General features: G+C 47.2%; 1 protein-coding gene across 2 annotated transcripts in view; it reads right to left on the minus strand.

Annotated features, from left to right (window-relative positions):
• ST18 (ST18 C2H2C-type zinc finger transcription factor) overlaps window positions 1-16533 on the minus strand; it is a 99977-nt gene that overhangs the window by 23119 nt on the left and 60325 nt on the right. For both annotated transcript variants that reach the window (XM_067017947.1, XM_067017948.1), the window contains 2 exons: window positions 10410-10655; window positions 2998-3113 (listed from right to left, as the gene is read on the minus strand). In XM_067017947.1, the coding sequence (XP_066874048.1) occupies window positions 2998-3113; window positions 10410-10655 (362 nt within the window). The remainder of the gene's footprint in view (window positions 1-2997; window positions 3114-10409; window positions 10656-16533) is intronic.

The raw sequence follows: 16533 nt of genomic DNA on the forward strand, positions 1-16533 counted from the left end.
TGCACCAATGAGAAGTGCCCGTTACAAAATAATCACACTTCATTTTTCTGTCCGCAATGGTGGTGCAGGTTAATTATCAGTTTTTTACATTTCATTTAGCTTGGAACGACTCTGGAAATTTCCAAAACCTGCCTTCAAAGGATAAACATTGGCCCTTTTGGAAGATATCTGAGATAATATGCAGAACCAAAATCCACACAAAGACTTTAGAAACTTGACTAGCAGGCCCATGGCTGCCTTGGCGTGGCTGCTCCAGGTCACCGCCAGAGGGCGCAGTGCTTGGTGACGCGCAGCTCTGGTGCGCGGGTCCTACATCATCGGGAAATGTTAACCTCCTAAGAGGACATCATGCTCGAGGCAGCAATGTCTGCCCACGAAATCCCTAAGGAATGCAGCATAACCGTTTATTTTAAAATCACTCGACCGTAAAGAGAAACGAAATTGAGTTATCTGTAGTGAGGTGGATGGACCTAGCGGCTGTCAGACAGAGTGAAGTCAGTCAGAAGGAGAAAAACAAATACCGTATATGCTAACACACATATATGGAATCTAAGAAAAAAAAATGGATCTGAAGAACCTAGGGGCAGGACAGCACTAAAGACGCAGATGTAGAGAATGGACTTGAGGACACGGGGAGGGGGAAGGGTAAGCTGGGACGAAGTGAGAGAGTGGCAGGGACATATATACACTACCGAATGTAAAATAGAGAGCTAGTGGGAAGCAGCCGCATAGCACAGGGAGATCAGCTCGGTGCTCTGTGACCACCTAGAGGGGTGGGATAGGGAGGGTGGGAGGGAGACGCAAGAGGGAGGGGATATGGGGATATATGTATACGTATAGCTGAGTCACTTTGTTATACACAGAAAGTAACACAACCTTGTAAAGCAGTTATACTCCAATAAAGATGTTAAAGAAAACTCGCTTGCGTGTGGACAGGACAGACTGATGCTGGACCGGGGTCTTCCGATCGGTGGCCTCTGTGTGCAGGGCCTGCGCAGCGCCTGGGCTGTGTCCCCGTCACTGGGGAAACGAGAGGCAGTGCAGTGGTACCCGGGACCCGCGCGGGGGCGTGGAAAAAGCAGCCTCGGTGGCTGGGACAGCCTCTGCCCTCCTGGGAAAGGGGGCAGGGGCAGGGGGCTGGGCGGGGGGGTGGGCACAGCAGCGGGAAGGCCTCTCGGGGGGTGACACGTGGGGGAAGAGCTGAGAGGGGAGAGCACGCGGCCCCGCAGAGCGCGGTGGGCGGAGCACACTCTGCTCGGGAGCGGCTGCTGAATCTACTCCGTCAGAAAACCGTACACGTACTTTTATGCTGGGCGATGCAGAAGGGAGGGTACAGATGCCAGTGCCTAAGTGCAAGGGTACCTCTTGCTAGAAACTCTCGTTAACTGGCCGCTTTAAATGTACTTGCGTAAGAATAGACACGAATGTTTCATCACCTTTTCCTCTGGAAAAGATTTCCCTGCACGCCCCTCACTCCTGGCAGCCAGCACCTCCCGCGACCACACTGTCTGCTGCGGGTATAAATGCCCCAAAGGCGCGGTTCCCGCCTTGCCTTCGCCTGAAAGCCCTGCCCCTCCCTGTCCCCTACCCCCCTCACCGTCCACCCCGATGTCTCCGTGTCCCCCGCACAGGGGTGACCGGAAGATGAGGAGGACGGTGGTCAGGACGGCCTGTGTCCTGGCGATGGCCCAGGTGAACTCACACCCGTAAGCCCGCTGCGTGTGCCACACTCTAAACTCCAACGGCCCCCGGTCAGCGATCTTCGGGCTGAAAAAGGAGTGAGGGTGTGCGAGCTGGGCTCAGGCCAGTCCTAGGTAATGGCCCTGCGTCACCTGGTGGCACGTCCCTTGCACCCCAGCTCCGCCCCCTGCCCCCCCCTGTTCCCGCCACGCGTCTCCCCCCCCGCCCCCCCGCTGGCTGGCCTCCCTTATTCCCAAGACCCAGTCTCCTGGGGTTTGTCCTGCCTTTTCTGCTTTAACCTCTTTGAACTTGCTGTGGCATGTGAAACCATCAAAGGCCCAGGTGGGAGTTTTCCTGAGCTCTTAGCTCCCATGGCATCACTTTCCTCCTCCTCCTCCTCGGCCCCAGGTCTTTATTCTTTGTGGGCTTCTTTTTCCCTGTCAGGTCCCAGCAGGATGCGTGCCCTCGAATTCTGGGACGGGCACTCTGTCCCCTTCCTTTCATACATCTTCCCTGGAGGCCCCATCTCCCAGGCCACACCTCACGATCTCACGTCTGCATCTCTAGTCAACATTTCAGATGATCTTCCTGACCCCAGACGGTCCCCTCGTGCACCCGGCCTCTGAAGAATGCTGCACACTGCTGTTTCTAAGATATCCCAGCCCTAGTGCCCTTTTCTGCTGAAACACCCTGTGGCTTGTTCACGCGAAACCTGGCCATCTTCTCAGGGCCCCTGTCCTGCTCTCCCCCCCCGTCCCCTCTCTCTCTCTCTCTCTCTCCAGGTCACCTGGTCCTGGGGCCCTCCTGCTCCAGACCACCAGGCCTGTCTCAGAACCCACTGCAGCTTGACCAGTACTTCCTGCCCTGTCCTTTCAACTTCTGAGTCACAGAACCCCTTGAGAATGTGACGAAAACCATGAACCCCCTTCCCAAATAACACTCTGCAGTTAAGTTTTGTGAGTCTGTAGACTCCCTGAAGCCCTGACTTGGATCCTCTGAGGCCACTGGGTGTTAGATTATAAAGATCTTCTGATCAGAACATAAACATTTCTAATTGTTTTACATGTTTCCTTTTTCAGTCGATTAGACTTTTAATTCTCTTAGCATGAGATCGTGTCAGGTACATTTTTTTCATAATCCTCTTAGTTCTGAGCATAGGTCTAGGTATATACAGAACATTTAACTACCAACGGGTTGAAATTATCCTAAAGCATTTGCAAAGTCAGCTCCATAAGCCAAGGCGTTATTTGTTACTCAAGGTTTTGAATTGGAGTCTCCGTTCTAGAACCACTGAGTAAGCCATTCCAGATGACTTACGTGATTAGTTCTTTCTTGAGATCTCTGGCGTGGAGCTTGGGTTTAGGGCTTGGTATGGAGGCCTCTCCGGTGAACTTCTTTTCCTCTAAATTTTCTAGAGAGCTCACTGGGTCTTTCTGAAAAAAACAAACCAAAAACAGAAGCACACAAGGCATTAGGAAACCCTGGAAAGACAACTGTATTTGAAGTCACTGGGGTCAAATTTGAGTTTTGGCTTAAAGACTTAGATGACATCCCTCATCAAATTTGTACACAAAATAAATAAGATAATGAGTATAAAGGTAGATCTGGACTGCTATGGACAATTATGCTCGGTGAAGCGTGAGAAATTATAACTCCCGGGCACACCTTTAGAAAGTTTGCATTTTGGCAAATATAACTACAGAGGTATTTATTGAGCTATGTAAATAAATTAATATTTTAATATATTTCAAGCTTTACAGTATAGCAAACATTTCCTAGAGAACATAGGAAGAGTTCTTTATGCACACAGCAGTCATTGGTAAAACAAAAGAAACACTGCAAAAAATGAATCACACATATTTTCAAACAGAGAAGGAAGAAGTAAATTTAGGTTAGTAGAATGTCCTTTCTGATAAGCAGATAATTAAGATTTAAATTGTTTATTTAAATATGTAATCACTGAGTCCACAATATCTAGGCAACATTTAGTTTGATTTTTCTGGATAATTGCTTTTACTCTCACATCACTTCCTGTTTTTCTTAAATCACCTCTTTTGCTAAGTTGGCACTTTGTAATGGTTTTACTCATTGGATGGAATTTCTTTTCTTTTTTTTTTTTTTTTTTTTTTTGCGGTACACGGGCCTCTCACTGCTGTGGCCTCTCCCATTGCAGAGCACAGGCTCTGGACGTGCAGGCTCAGCGGCCACGGCTCACGGGCCCAGCCGCTCCGCGGCACGTGGGATCTTCCCGGACCGGGGCACGAACCCGTGTCCCCTGCATCGGCAGGCGGACTCTCAACCACTGCGCCACCAGGGAAGCCCTGGATGGAATTTCCTGTTGGGTTATCACTAATTTTCATGGCCTTATTTTAAGCTTGGTACTGATCCTGATTTCATAAGGAAATCTCATTGATCCTTTCAAATCATTTATTCACCATCTGATATATTATCTTACAGAAAACTAACGACGGTTTTATTCAGTCACATAATTAGCTTACTTTTATCATTAAGTTTATATCCAGTAAATATAATATGTTCTGGATTTAATATTAAAATCAGATTAACTAATATAAAAAAACTGTCTCCTAAATCTCAAAAGTATTGATCCATTTAAGGTGAGAAAACAATTTTGAGTTATTCATGGTAAATCTCATTTAAATCAAATGAATATGAAATTGCAAGGGCAAATACAATTTTCATAAACCTGAGTCTACACCCAAAATCAGTGGAAAAACAAAATCCCTGGATTTTCCCAAACAAAGAAAAACTCTAAGCCTTCATCTCAGTCATAAAGGCGAATGCAATTTCTTTCATTAATTACTTGCATAACAGGTCAATCAATTATTTTACATAGGACCACACAGTGGTGAATACGTTTACACCGCCTCAAGTAACATTATCTTCAGACCAAATTAATAAAACCTGGTTTGGTCTAATTTCTTCTTTCATATTACTTTTAATACTGAGTATTCCATTTTATATTATTGATTAATGTTTGAAAATAGTAGCAGATAATAATATACCCCTGAAAAATAAAGAGAAATAGGTGTTTGATGATGTTTTCTACTAAGGTAGAAGAGAAGGGCTATCTTAATGCTGCTTCCGTGGAATCTATAGAAAAGAAGTGAATTACGCTTATCCTTTTCACGTTTCACAGTGTAAATGCCTACAGCGAAGCATTTGCACTACCTTCCGTTTCATTCGGAGCTACCTGGATTCAGCCCGGGTGGTGTTTTGCACTATAATTTACAAACGTCTTGGCCTTTTGAAAGTAGATACAAATGATAAATCCAGTTTTGTCTCAGTGCGGAACAGCTTTTGTTTTTTCTGTTCAGATGCTGAATTTTTCACAAAAATGGCATAAACTGAAAAAGAGCTATTTTATTATTTTCTTTGTGATGAACAAGAGCAAAGTATCTCTAAGGAGGCATGTACATTTACAGATGAACACATAAAGGTCATTAGCTGTTGTTTGTTGAATCTGCACCTTATGGAAGACAAGGGAATAAGGGATTTTGAAAGAAATGATCAACTATGAAAGTTTAACTAATTTGACTCAAATGCATTCAAAAGTAATGCTTGCAGAATATACGGTATTTAACTTAGCACAGTAGTATGTGGTGATGTTTCAATAGGATAATTTTATTGGATATGACCTTTTAAATATTTTGTAACTTCTTTTAAAAACTATGGACTCTGTGGGTATGTGATTGCATTATGAAATAATTGTCTTTTTCCCTTGTTTTTCTTTGCTCAGCATTCTACCTCTAGAAGCTTGCAGAGAGCACAGGTATTAAAATACAGGTGACCGTCACTCTAAGAATGCTTACTTTTGTTACAGAAGCGGTTTATATTGGATAAACTCCTAAACAGCACACCATAAAAATATGTCAACCTCATTTCTCAGAATTTTTTCAACATTTAAAGTATCATTTTGAAAATAATAAATTTATATTGGGGAGACATAAAGAGAAAATGTGGCATACATATATGTGTGTGTTTAGAGAGTATATGGGTGCAATGAAATTCCTTTAATGTACAGAGAGAAGTTTATATAGATTTCAGTAAAGACCAGAACATAATGGGAACATGAATAACAGATAATAGCATCTGGCACTTTTAACATCTGAAGCCCTGAAATCTTTGGAGAACTGACAGTTGAATGAAACTGATAGCCCTAGTTATTTCTCAGCATTTTCCTTTCGAGATAGTTTGAGTTTTTTCCAGATTCAGGATTTTTTTTTTAGAGGGCATCTGGACAGGCTATTTCACTGAGAGAGACAGACAATATTTTCTGAAAATTACCACCCAAATGAGGCAACTGTTGTGCATATGAACTAGATAACAATGAATTGGAAATAAGCACCCAGTTTCTGGTTGTGGGAACGGGTGTGATCTCGTGTGGGATGTGCGGGGCTGGGGAGGTGGGAACGGTCCACGTTCACAGAGCTCCGCTGGGGCCCCGAGCAGAGCCTCTGCAGAGCGCACGGGAAGGAGAGCCAGGGCCATCCGTCCCTGGTTTGTGTGGTCACTGGGAGTCACGTCCTGTAACCGGGCTCAGGGGCCCTGGTCCTGCCATCCTGAGAAGCACCGAAATCGCTGTGGTCTCCAGCACACACCTGGCCAAGTACCACTGCTTCTTTATTCTCCTTTTTCTTTCCTTCCTGCTTTCTCTCAATATTTCCCAGCTGTCTCCATTTTTGGGTGTACTGTTTTCTTTTCCTTTTCTCCATTTTCTCCCTCTCCCTTTTCTTCATTTTAGGGAAGCCCAGGCCCATTACTTATTTTCTATATGACCAAAGAACAGCAACTTTAGCCCGGCAAGCCTCAACTGTCTCCTCTAGAAACTTGGATAATAAGCCTGCTTTTCAGAACTGGTAGGATAATGAGATGCTGTTTATAAAGATCTTTAATCTTTATTCTCACTCCACATGGCCTTCCTCTGCCACCTTCCCAATGAAGACATTGAATACAGTCTACTTTTTCAAAGTAATAACTATCGAGTATCACATTTTCCATTTAGGGATTCAGAACAAAATGTGAAAAATACTCTCTACTGGTAAATTACTTGGCACGGACGAAGGCGCAAAGAACAAGGGTGAGAAACCGTCCCAGGAGTTACAGGGGTTCAGAAGCACCTTTGTGTGTGTCCCCGGGGGGACAGCGCCCCAGCTACGAACCACCCACGTTCAGACCGCGACAACAGGCATCAGGCTTAAACTGTATTTTGTCAACTCAAACCTAGTGCAAAAGCACTTGCACTCCAAGAACTCAGCTGCTGACTCCAAAGGCCTCTTTGCTGCTCTCAGTAACACTGACTTTCCACTTAGCTTGTCAATTCCAGACGTCAGGGTGCTTCGGTTGCCATTTGCAGCAGTGAGTCTACACTATCAGACCTGAGGAGGCAAGCCATTCTGGAAGGAGCAGAAATCTAATCGTAACAAATCGTCTTCCCCATGATTTCTCTGGCGCGTTGAACACTGTCACAGGTCCGTAAGCCTTGGCTAGGAACGTACGTACTCCAGCGGAATCCGTAAAGCCGCCTGGGTGAGTCCACACGTTTTGATAAAGAGAGAATATTTGTCACGAGACTGAACTTTCTGGCCAACTGAGGCATGAGAAGTACATACAAGGAGGTCCCTGAGGTGCTCACTAGACCCCCCAAGCAGCAGGAGTGTCCCAGAATACGAGGGGGAGCCTGTAGACATCGCTGCACAAACTTATAGCCGATGTCAAATGACACAAGCGCCCTGAAGGGGAACGAGAAGCCACTGTGCTTCGTTACCGGTCGGGACCGGACTGGACGCCTGACTGTGTGTGAACAGAACGGAGACTGCTTGTCAGCGGTGACCCTGGCCTGTGTACAGCGGGCTCGCAGGGGTGAGGACAGAAAGTCTAAGCCCCCTGCACACGGCACCGAGACTCCCCAACACGGGGGGTTCCCTTCCAGCACGATCACCCGAGAACAGGGGCGCCGTTATGCTTATCTGGACGGGACCGTCCTCCGTGCCACGTGCCTTTGACGGGACCTCCGCCTCCAGGCCTCGTAACCGGGATTAGGTCCCCCTGGGGGGAGTGGAACAGGCCGGGTTGGCAGTCGGGGGTCTCACGGAGCGGGGGTGTCCCCCGTCTCAGGAGCCGATGTGCACAGAGCGGACCGAGTCAACAAGCTTGCTCTCAGCCCACCGCCCCCGCCTCCCGACTTCCATCTCAGACCCGCGTGCCGAGCGATCGCTAACGCGCGCACCCGCAGATTTCTGGACGGTGCGATGACGTACGTTAGGTGTGACTTCTGTGACTTTGCACAGCGGAAGCAGCCGGGGCTGTGGAAGAGGGCAGAGGTGCGCACTCACCCGTTCAGTCACCGCCTGAGGCGCCGCAGCTCCTTACACGTTGCAGGGTCACTTTTTTTTTTTTTTGTGATAAGCGGGCCTCTCACTATTGTGGCCTCTCCCGTTGCAGAGCACAGGCTCCGGACGCACAGGCTCAGCGGCCATGGCTCACAGGCCCAGCCGCTCTGCGGCATGTGGGATCTTCCCGGACCGGGGCACGAACCCGTGTCCCCTGCATCGGCAGGCGGATTCTCAACCACTGAGCCACCAGGGAAGCCCGCAGGGTCACTTTTATATTTATTAGAGTCCAATGTATATGATTTAAGAAACAGTTCTTCTAGAACAGTGTTACGATAGATTCACTAAGACCATCCCTGAAAACTTGGGTGAATTTCTTTTTAAAAAATTTATTTATTTATTTTATTTTTGGTTGCGTTGGGTCTTCGTTACTGCGCGCGGGCTTTCTCTAGTTGCAGTGAGCAGGGGCTACTCTTCGTTGCGGTGCACGGGCTTCTCGTTGCGGTGGCTTCTCTTGTTGCGGAGCACGGGCTCTAGGCGCGCGGGCTTCAGTAGTTGTGGCTCGCGGGCCCAGCCGCTCCGCGGCACGTGGGATCTTCCCGGACCCGGGCACGAACCCGTGTTCTCTGCATCGGCAGGCGGATTCTTAAGCACTGCGCCACCAGGGAAGCCCTTGGGTGCATTTTTGAAAGCCAAGCAGAATGACAGTGACTGTACCTCGTACGGCAGAGACTCCAACCTGAAGCTGCTGCTGTGTCAGTCCCCCCACCCTCCCCGTGACGGTGCGGCCAGTGGTGATGCAGAGCCTGCCTCGGGTCCTGGGGGCTCCTCCCGTCTACTCGGCGCGCCTGCTTAGCTACTCGCTGGTCCGTGAGCTTGGTTACAGGTCGGTCCTCCTACCAGACTGAGCACGCGTGTGGGGGAGGCACGGGTAGGAAGCGTGTGCCACGTGGTGCTGCATCCTCAGGACCGATCGTACTGCCTGGGCGTGGGGATCACAGCGAAAGTGTGCGGAGGGGGGGGGGGTGGGAGGGAGGGAAAGGAGGGGAACAGGAGACAACCCAGTCTTGTCATCGCTGCCATTGACATTGACTCGTGCCCGGAGATGTTAAAGTAGATGCTAAAAATCACACAAGGAACTATACTCAGTATTACGTAATAACCTATAAGGGAAAAGAATCTGAAAAAGAATACATATACGGGCTTCCCTGGTGGCGCAGTGGTTGGGAGTCTGCCTGCCGATGCGGGGGACGCGGGTTCGTGCCCCGGTCCGGGAGGATCCCACGTGCCGCGGAGCGGCTGGGCCCGTGAGCCGTGGCCACTGAGCCTGCGCGTCCGGAGCCTGTGCTCCGTAACGGGGAGGCCACAGCGGTGAGAGGCCCGCGTACCGCAAAAAACAAAAAACAAAAACAAAACAAAAAAGAATACACACACACACACACACACACATATGTATAACTGAATCTCTGTGCTGTACCTGAAACTTACACGAAATTGTAAATCAACTTCAATAAAAAATAAAGCATATGCTAAATCAAACTAGTCTCCCACCAAAGTCTCTGAGCTTCACACACCTGAAAAAGGTGATGGCACACACTTTCGAATGTCTGTTTCGGTTCTTTAACCATGTCACCTGGCAAGTACCAACCACTTCCCTGACAAACAGAATCACTACAGTAAGGCTGGGGTCACATCTGCAATGTCACGGACTCTAACCGTGGAGGGTGTGGCCGTGAACTCTTCTGAATGACGCTGAGTCAAGGCTAAGCAGACCCAGCCAGGGCCCTCCACCTGGGAGATGTGGGCTGATGAATTCCTGCACGGCCACCGTGTCTGGCTCCCAGGGGTGAAGCCACCTCCAAGGATAACCCAGCCCACAACTCCGTAGTTGCCGTGACTGAGACCTCCCACGTCCACGGTCAGTCCCCGGACCACGGCTCTGCACACAGCGACGCCAACACCAGCCTTCCACGAAACCACGGAGGGCATTTGACGAGATGCATCCTTGCCCCCCGTTCGTTCTCGTGCTCCGGCACCCGGAGGCCGGCGGCTTGGTGTCGAGTGACACCCTGCCCCTCACAGGCTGCTGTGTCCGAGGGAGAGATGACGTCACCTCTCACGCAGCGCACACTACGCAGCCGTCACGGGGGTTCAACGCACTCTGATGACATATTGTTTTAGGCAAGGGGTGGGAAACGTTGGATTCATTTATAAATGCCTCCTGAAATTTAAAACCATCGTTTGACCAGAATCGAAAGCAAGGTACAGAATTAACGTATTATCTACACAGGATCGTGAGAATTAATCCAGGAGGAAAAAGCTGACCACACCCTCCAATCACGCTCCATCTCAAGCTTATCGGCCACATTGAAACAATACCTCTTTCTCCTCCTCTGTCTTCCCGTGAGCTTTGCTATAGTTGATAGGCGTGTCCCAGCCCTCGTGGTCACACAGGGCCTGGTAGAAGGCGGCATTGACCAACAGGCTGCTGGTTTTGAATGGGGAGGAGGAAGCAGTTGGAACACAAGGGTTAGTGGAAGTTAGGGGTGCAGCTTTGTCCAGGATTCGGTTTTTTTTCATGCTTAAGTCCAGTGTGCCATTTTCATCCACTTCTATCTCGGCTCCCTGGTATACAATAGGAAACAGAAAAACATTTAAGCAGTTTGCAGTGGTAGCCTAGCCGTGTGGGCTTTTAAGGGATCATTTTAAATGCAAGCTTTTATGTAAGTACATCTGATTTTAAATCTAGCTTTCTGATTTGCTTTGGTTAATGTTCAATTCTTAGGCAGACTTTCCAGAGCAGCCCCATTAGTGAGCTTTGTGTTTCTGGGTTTAAACAAAGTAAGCCTAGTATAAATAAGATGGTCCAAATACTAAATGTACTGGATAAACCTGTTTTATCTTCCCCCCCGCCCCAAGTTTAGCTTTAAACCTTCCTTTCTAGTTTGCAGAATTATCACTCCCAATTCATCCTTTGAAGCATTAACACTTGAGTTTATAAAGAGGCACAATATTCTTCCCCCATCACAATATTAATCTAACGCGAGAAACATGCACAAACAAGCAGCTAGAAGAGACTTTTTGCTGGGAAATACGAGCTCTATATTAGATTAGTATGAAAGTGACATTTTACCCTGCATGCCTTGCGCCAGAAAAGCTCGGTTAACTCGTGGCGGGCGTGTTGGGCGGGGCGGGCGGTGTAAACCGAAGCTCCCCTCGGGGCCCGGACTGGAGGTACCAGGGGTCACATGACAGGACGGGGTGGGGGTAGCGGGGGGTAAGTTCTACAGTGAAAACTCCACAATAAAGGTGATTCTTTTCCAGATACTCAGTATGAGACTTGAAGTCTGCCTCTCGGCGTTTCTCTTCAGGAGACCTTCGGCTAAGCTTCGTTTTCTTTTCAAGGTTCAAGTGCCAACAGAGTCCGCATGTGCCCTGGACCTTCCACAACTCACGTGCCCGAGGGTGGCGTGCATATGGCCCTGAATCGTGAGCGCCGCCAGGCAGCAACTCCCGGAAGGCGGGGTGAACGGGCTCGTCACCCTCGCAGGTGGGTCAAATGGATACCTGAGCAGCCCTGTAACCGTCCCATCAATTCACAATTAGCTTCCGGACGACGTCCCTTTCCTTTTCCTTTCGGCCGGCAAAGCAGAAGCCTTCTCCGAATCTGCTCCTAAGACCCCTAACGGTTCCTTCCCAGGGGTTTATTTTAAGTCCCCCATTTACACCGCACCCATAGCCCCTCCCCAGCGGTTCCCCCTGAGACGTGATCCGCGTAGCGGCCGCCCGAGTTGAAAAAGAAGCATCTCTTCTGTTCGCTTCTTTGACCTGCAAAGTTCCCATTCTCAATCTCTCAGCCTATGAGGTAGAAATGCTCTATTATATTGGTGGGGGGTAAATACACGTCTAATATATTTGTACTAAGATGTTTGGTCATATCTTTCTGTCCTTTTCAGTAAATAGTTTAATCTCCTGTGATAGTTTTAAGCCCTGAATTTCACAGTACAGCTTATCCGGGATAATAACTTAGTAACCACCACATCTTATGCCATCTGTATAATATCAAATACGTTTTTATACCAGCATTAATAAACCTTAGTTACAAAAATCCAAGATATTAACCATATCAGTGCTACGTGCTCTCTCCATGATACAACGTATTCTGCCAGGAGTACAGCAAAGCAATTTTTGGCTCCATAGCTGATACGTAACTATAGCAATGAAACAGAGCTATAGCTATCAAGTTTAATGGCCAATGTAAAGTAAAATGCTAAATATTGTAGTTGCTGACATTTTTCATAAAAAAAAATAAAAAACTTGGGTTAGGACTGCACAACCAACATTCACATAAAATCCCAGACCTCTGTGACAGATGGCTTAGGAAAAAGGAGTCACGTGACTGGGCTGCAGTGTTTTATAGTGCAAAACCCATAAATAGTGCAGATTCGAGCTTGCTGAAAAAATACCAACTATTCCAAGACAACACTAATACATATTTTAGCTTTTACAGGAAAAAAAAACTTCCAATGAGGAAATTAAAAAATCAGAGATTCTCGAGTTGTGATGGTCCTACATCTTGAGTAATCATGGGCTGATTGAAAAAAAAAATCACTCCTAATGTTTAGAAGAGGTGCTTTCCTGCGCCCCGTGCCCCAGCCGGCTGCTCCGAGCACCTGACCGGGCTGCGGGGAGCAGGAGGCCGCGCGGGTACAGATGGGCTTTAAGTGGAGCCCACAGATGCGCTCAACAATTACACACAGCACCAGGGAAGGGCTCCTTTCTGCCCATGGATGCGTGGATCAGACGTTTACTGCATGGATTTTATTCCGAGCAGTATCAACAGACGTCACTTCTCTCTGTGCTTGAAACTCCAAATAGCAGAACAATGAGGACAGGGTGGGAGGGGTGGCAGGAGGGGGAAGGAGCGGCTCCCCCCCTGACATGACCCCCGGCCCGGCGCCTGATACACTCATTTCTGAAAGGGCTGTTTTAGACCTTTGTTTTCATGATTTGAATTTTAAGCTTTTTGAGGCTGGTCTAACACTACTTGTACACTTTCCAACTCTGGAGCGACATCAGTGACCATCTATTTCAGCTACTTTTGAGTTACAGATGCCACCTGTAGTCATACAGATGTGTTTATTCATGAAATGACTGAGAAAGCACATAATATTTTCAAACCACTATATTTACGGGGAAAAGAAAACTGAAACGTACAGTGTCCCCACTTCAAGGAGCTTATTTTGTGCATATAGGACATTTTTAGTGAAATAGACTATAAATTATTATTTTAAGTTATATAATTTATATATAAATGATACAATTATAAATTATTATTCAACCGAAAGTTGAGATAATTTTTCTTTATAAGTCTTATCTGTACTATAAAATAAGAAGTGACTCAGACGTCTGCCAACAGAGAAACGATACTGCGCTGCATCTAGTAAATGGCACGTTACAAAAATAAAACAAAATAAAAATTAAAAATAATAAATTTTAAAAAAGGACTTCCCTGGCGGCACAGGGGTTAAGAATCCGCCTGCCAACGCAGGGGACACGAATTCGATCCCTGGTCCGGGAAGATCCCACGTGCCGCGGAGCGACTAAGCCCGTGCGCCACAACCACCGAGTCTGCGCTCTAGAGCCCGCGAGCCACAACTACTGAGCCCACGTGCCGCAACTACTGAGCCCGTGTGCACAACTACTGAAGCCCACGTGCCTAGAGCCCGTGCTCCGCAACAAGGGAAGCCACCGCAATGAGCAGCCCGCGCACCGCAACGAAGGGTGGCCCCCGCTCGCCGCAACTAGGGACAGCCCGCACACGGCAACAAAGACCCAACACAGCCAAAAATAAATAAAAATAAAAATAAATAAATTTTTAAAAATGGCATGTTATGTGCTCAGTCAAGTGATAATTATGAGAAGTTTGTTGCAACAGGGAAATGACTTATGTCCCTGAAAGCAGGAGACAGCCTGGCATGCTGGCTCTGTGTACAGCCAGGGAAAATGGGGAGAAATTCATTTTCTGAAGGAGAGCAAACAGGAAGACACAGAAAGTCTTGCATTTGTAGTTAGAGGATAGGCCGATGGCCGTTTTCCTCCAATATTTTCCGGGCAAAATGATGACCTTATGCTGTCTCAACAATTAAAAACGATCTCACATTCAAAGATGGTGATGAAGTAAAAAAAAAGCAAAATTGTAATTTTACCTTACATGTTCTGATTATGAAAAGCATTAACTTTCAAGACATTGATAGGCTAGGATAGCCTTGTTTTCCTCATTTGGCAGGTTTTCTGTTAACACGAGAGGGGTCCCCACCGCCTTGCCTTTGTGACTGGGCTAAGAGGACACGCAGACGGGTGGCCCGCAGCCTGGCTTCTGCTTCCAGCTTCGCTGCTCGTCTGCTTGTGCTTCAACGAGTCTGCGTGGGGGAGCGTCTCTCTGGTATCGAAAGTCCTCTGCAATGTTTTCAAAGTAGGCAGGGTACTGAGTAGAGCTCTCTGTGCTATACAGAAGGTCCTTGTTGATTATCTGTTTTATATATAGTAGTGTGTATCTGTTAATCCCAAACTCCTAATTTATCCTGTGCTATTTATAGCACAGGGCACTCTACTCAGTCCTCTGTAATGACCTATATGGGAAAAGAATCTGAAAAAGAGTGGATATATGTGTATGTACAACTGAATCACTTTGCTGTACACTGTAAACGAACACAACATTATACATCAACTATACTCTAATATAAAATAAAAATTAAATTAAAATAGTGAAAAATCCTCTTGCCTATCCTCAAAAAAAAAAAAAAAAAAAAAAAGTAGCCAGGGTATTAACAATAAACAGATGAGAGACTTCCCTGGCGGTCCAGCGGTTAAGACTGCGCTTCCACGGCAGGGGTGCAGGTTCGATCCCTGGTCCGGGAACTAAGATCCCGCGTGCCACAAACGTATAAAATAAATAAATAAAATAAAGTAAAAGAAGTCAATGAACTGAAAACATCTTATTCTTACTAAACAGCAATCGAATATTAAAAGTATTAAGAGTATAGACTTGTGAAATGTACTCAATATAAATCCAGTGATGGAATTCAGAGGAGAATCCAGTGGGTGATATAAGGTATAAAATTAAAGCTAAATTCATAACCATTTCCCCCAAGTCTTTGTCGGGCACTTGGAACCACAGTGAAAACCCTTGGTGGGCCAGCAGTCTGTACACCAGGGAATGATAAACTCTTCAGAAGGCTCAGAAGTTAGATGCGTGTGGATTCAAATTTTTGCTCCAATGGCTATAGCTGTGCCACCCGGAAGCAGTTGTTTAGTATCTCCACACTACATTTCTTCACCTGCAAAATGGGATAATCGTATCTGCTCTACAGAGTTTCTAGAAGGATTAACAAGGATTATTAAGGGCAGAGTGCTTATTTACAGTGCCTGGCACATATAGGTGTTCAAAAAACAACAAGTGATAATAAGAATAATTTGATTAGGTTTCTGGACCTGAAGAGACCTCCCTATGCTGTTCTACACTGAGGAAAAGAGGCAGTTTCCCCATACACGTCGGCTGGTTCCTTGAGATCCCGACTCAGGTCCCTCAGGACATTTCACTCACGTTCTATAGCATCCTCTGACTTCATGGTAAAGCTACCGCAAAAGGCTGCTTTTGGATTCTAACCGCCCCCAGAGCCGCCAGGCTATTTCTGAGAGCCGAGGCAGCAGGAATGGCGACGTGACATGCTGCTGTGTCTACGCCTCGTTCAAGCACAAAACAGACTTTGAACTTTAAACATTTCAAGCAAGTGTCAATTTTTTGTTTTCTTTCAAGGCACACTGTGCATATGCCACTTTGTCTAAACAGGTGGGGAAAACACCAAAACAAACAACAGAGCGCTTGGCAAGCGGCAGCGATCGGGATAAAGATAGACAGTGTGCCTATTCCTACCTCTGCTGAGGGGAGGAAGCGGAGGAGAAAGATGGGGAAGAGGGAGGATGGAGCTCGGGTCTCGGGGAATGTGGCAGACCCCCGCCGCTCACCCCTCATGCCGCCCGCTTCTCCTCAGCCCTGCCCTCATCTCGGGAGCACCCGCCCCCAGACTAAAGGGGGAGTGATGGAAGCTGTCCTCCATGTGAGCTCTGCAAACTCACATTAATTCCAAATGGAAGTACGGTGCGGTATACAAATCTCAGCACCAAGGACCGTGCTAGCATTGAGACGGGGTTCATCCTTCAGACAAAAGTACCCGTAACCATGACAATCTCCATTAAGGATTGCTATCACTAACTTTTCCTCCTGACTCGATTGCTCAAAGAGATACTCGAAACACGCACAAGTGATTTAGGCGGCGTAGATCTGCTGGGTACATGCTGGACTGGATTTTAACAAATAAACAACTCCTTCTAAGATCTACTTTCAGGATGTGGTGGACTCAAGCTTGGGAAGCAATGGGCAGCGTTAGCCCTGGCATCTCAGCTCAGTGCTGGGGAGGAGCCGTGAAGGAGGCGTTTTAGT

The sequence above is a fragment of the Kogia breviceps genome, chromosome 17 (genome assembly GCF_026419965.1).
Source record: "Kogia breviceps isolate mKogBre1 chromosome 17, mKogBre1 haplotype 1, whole genome shotgun sequence".
NCBI classification, from domain to species: domain Eukaryota; kingdom Metazoa; phylum Chordata; class Mammalia; order Artiodactyla; family Physeteridae; genus Kogia; species Kogia breviceps.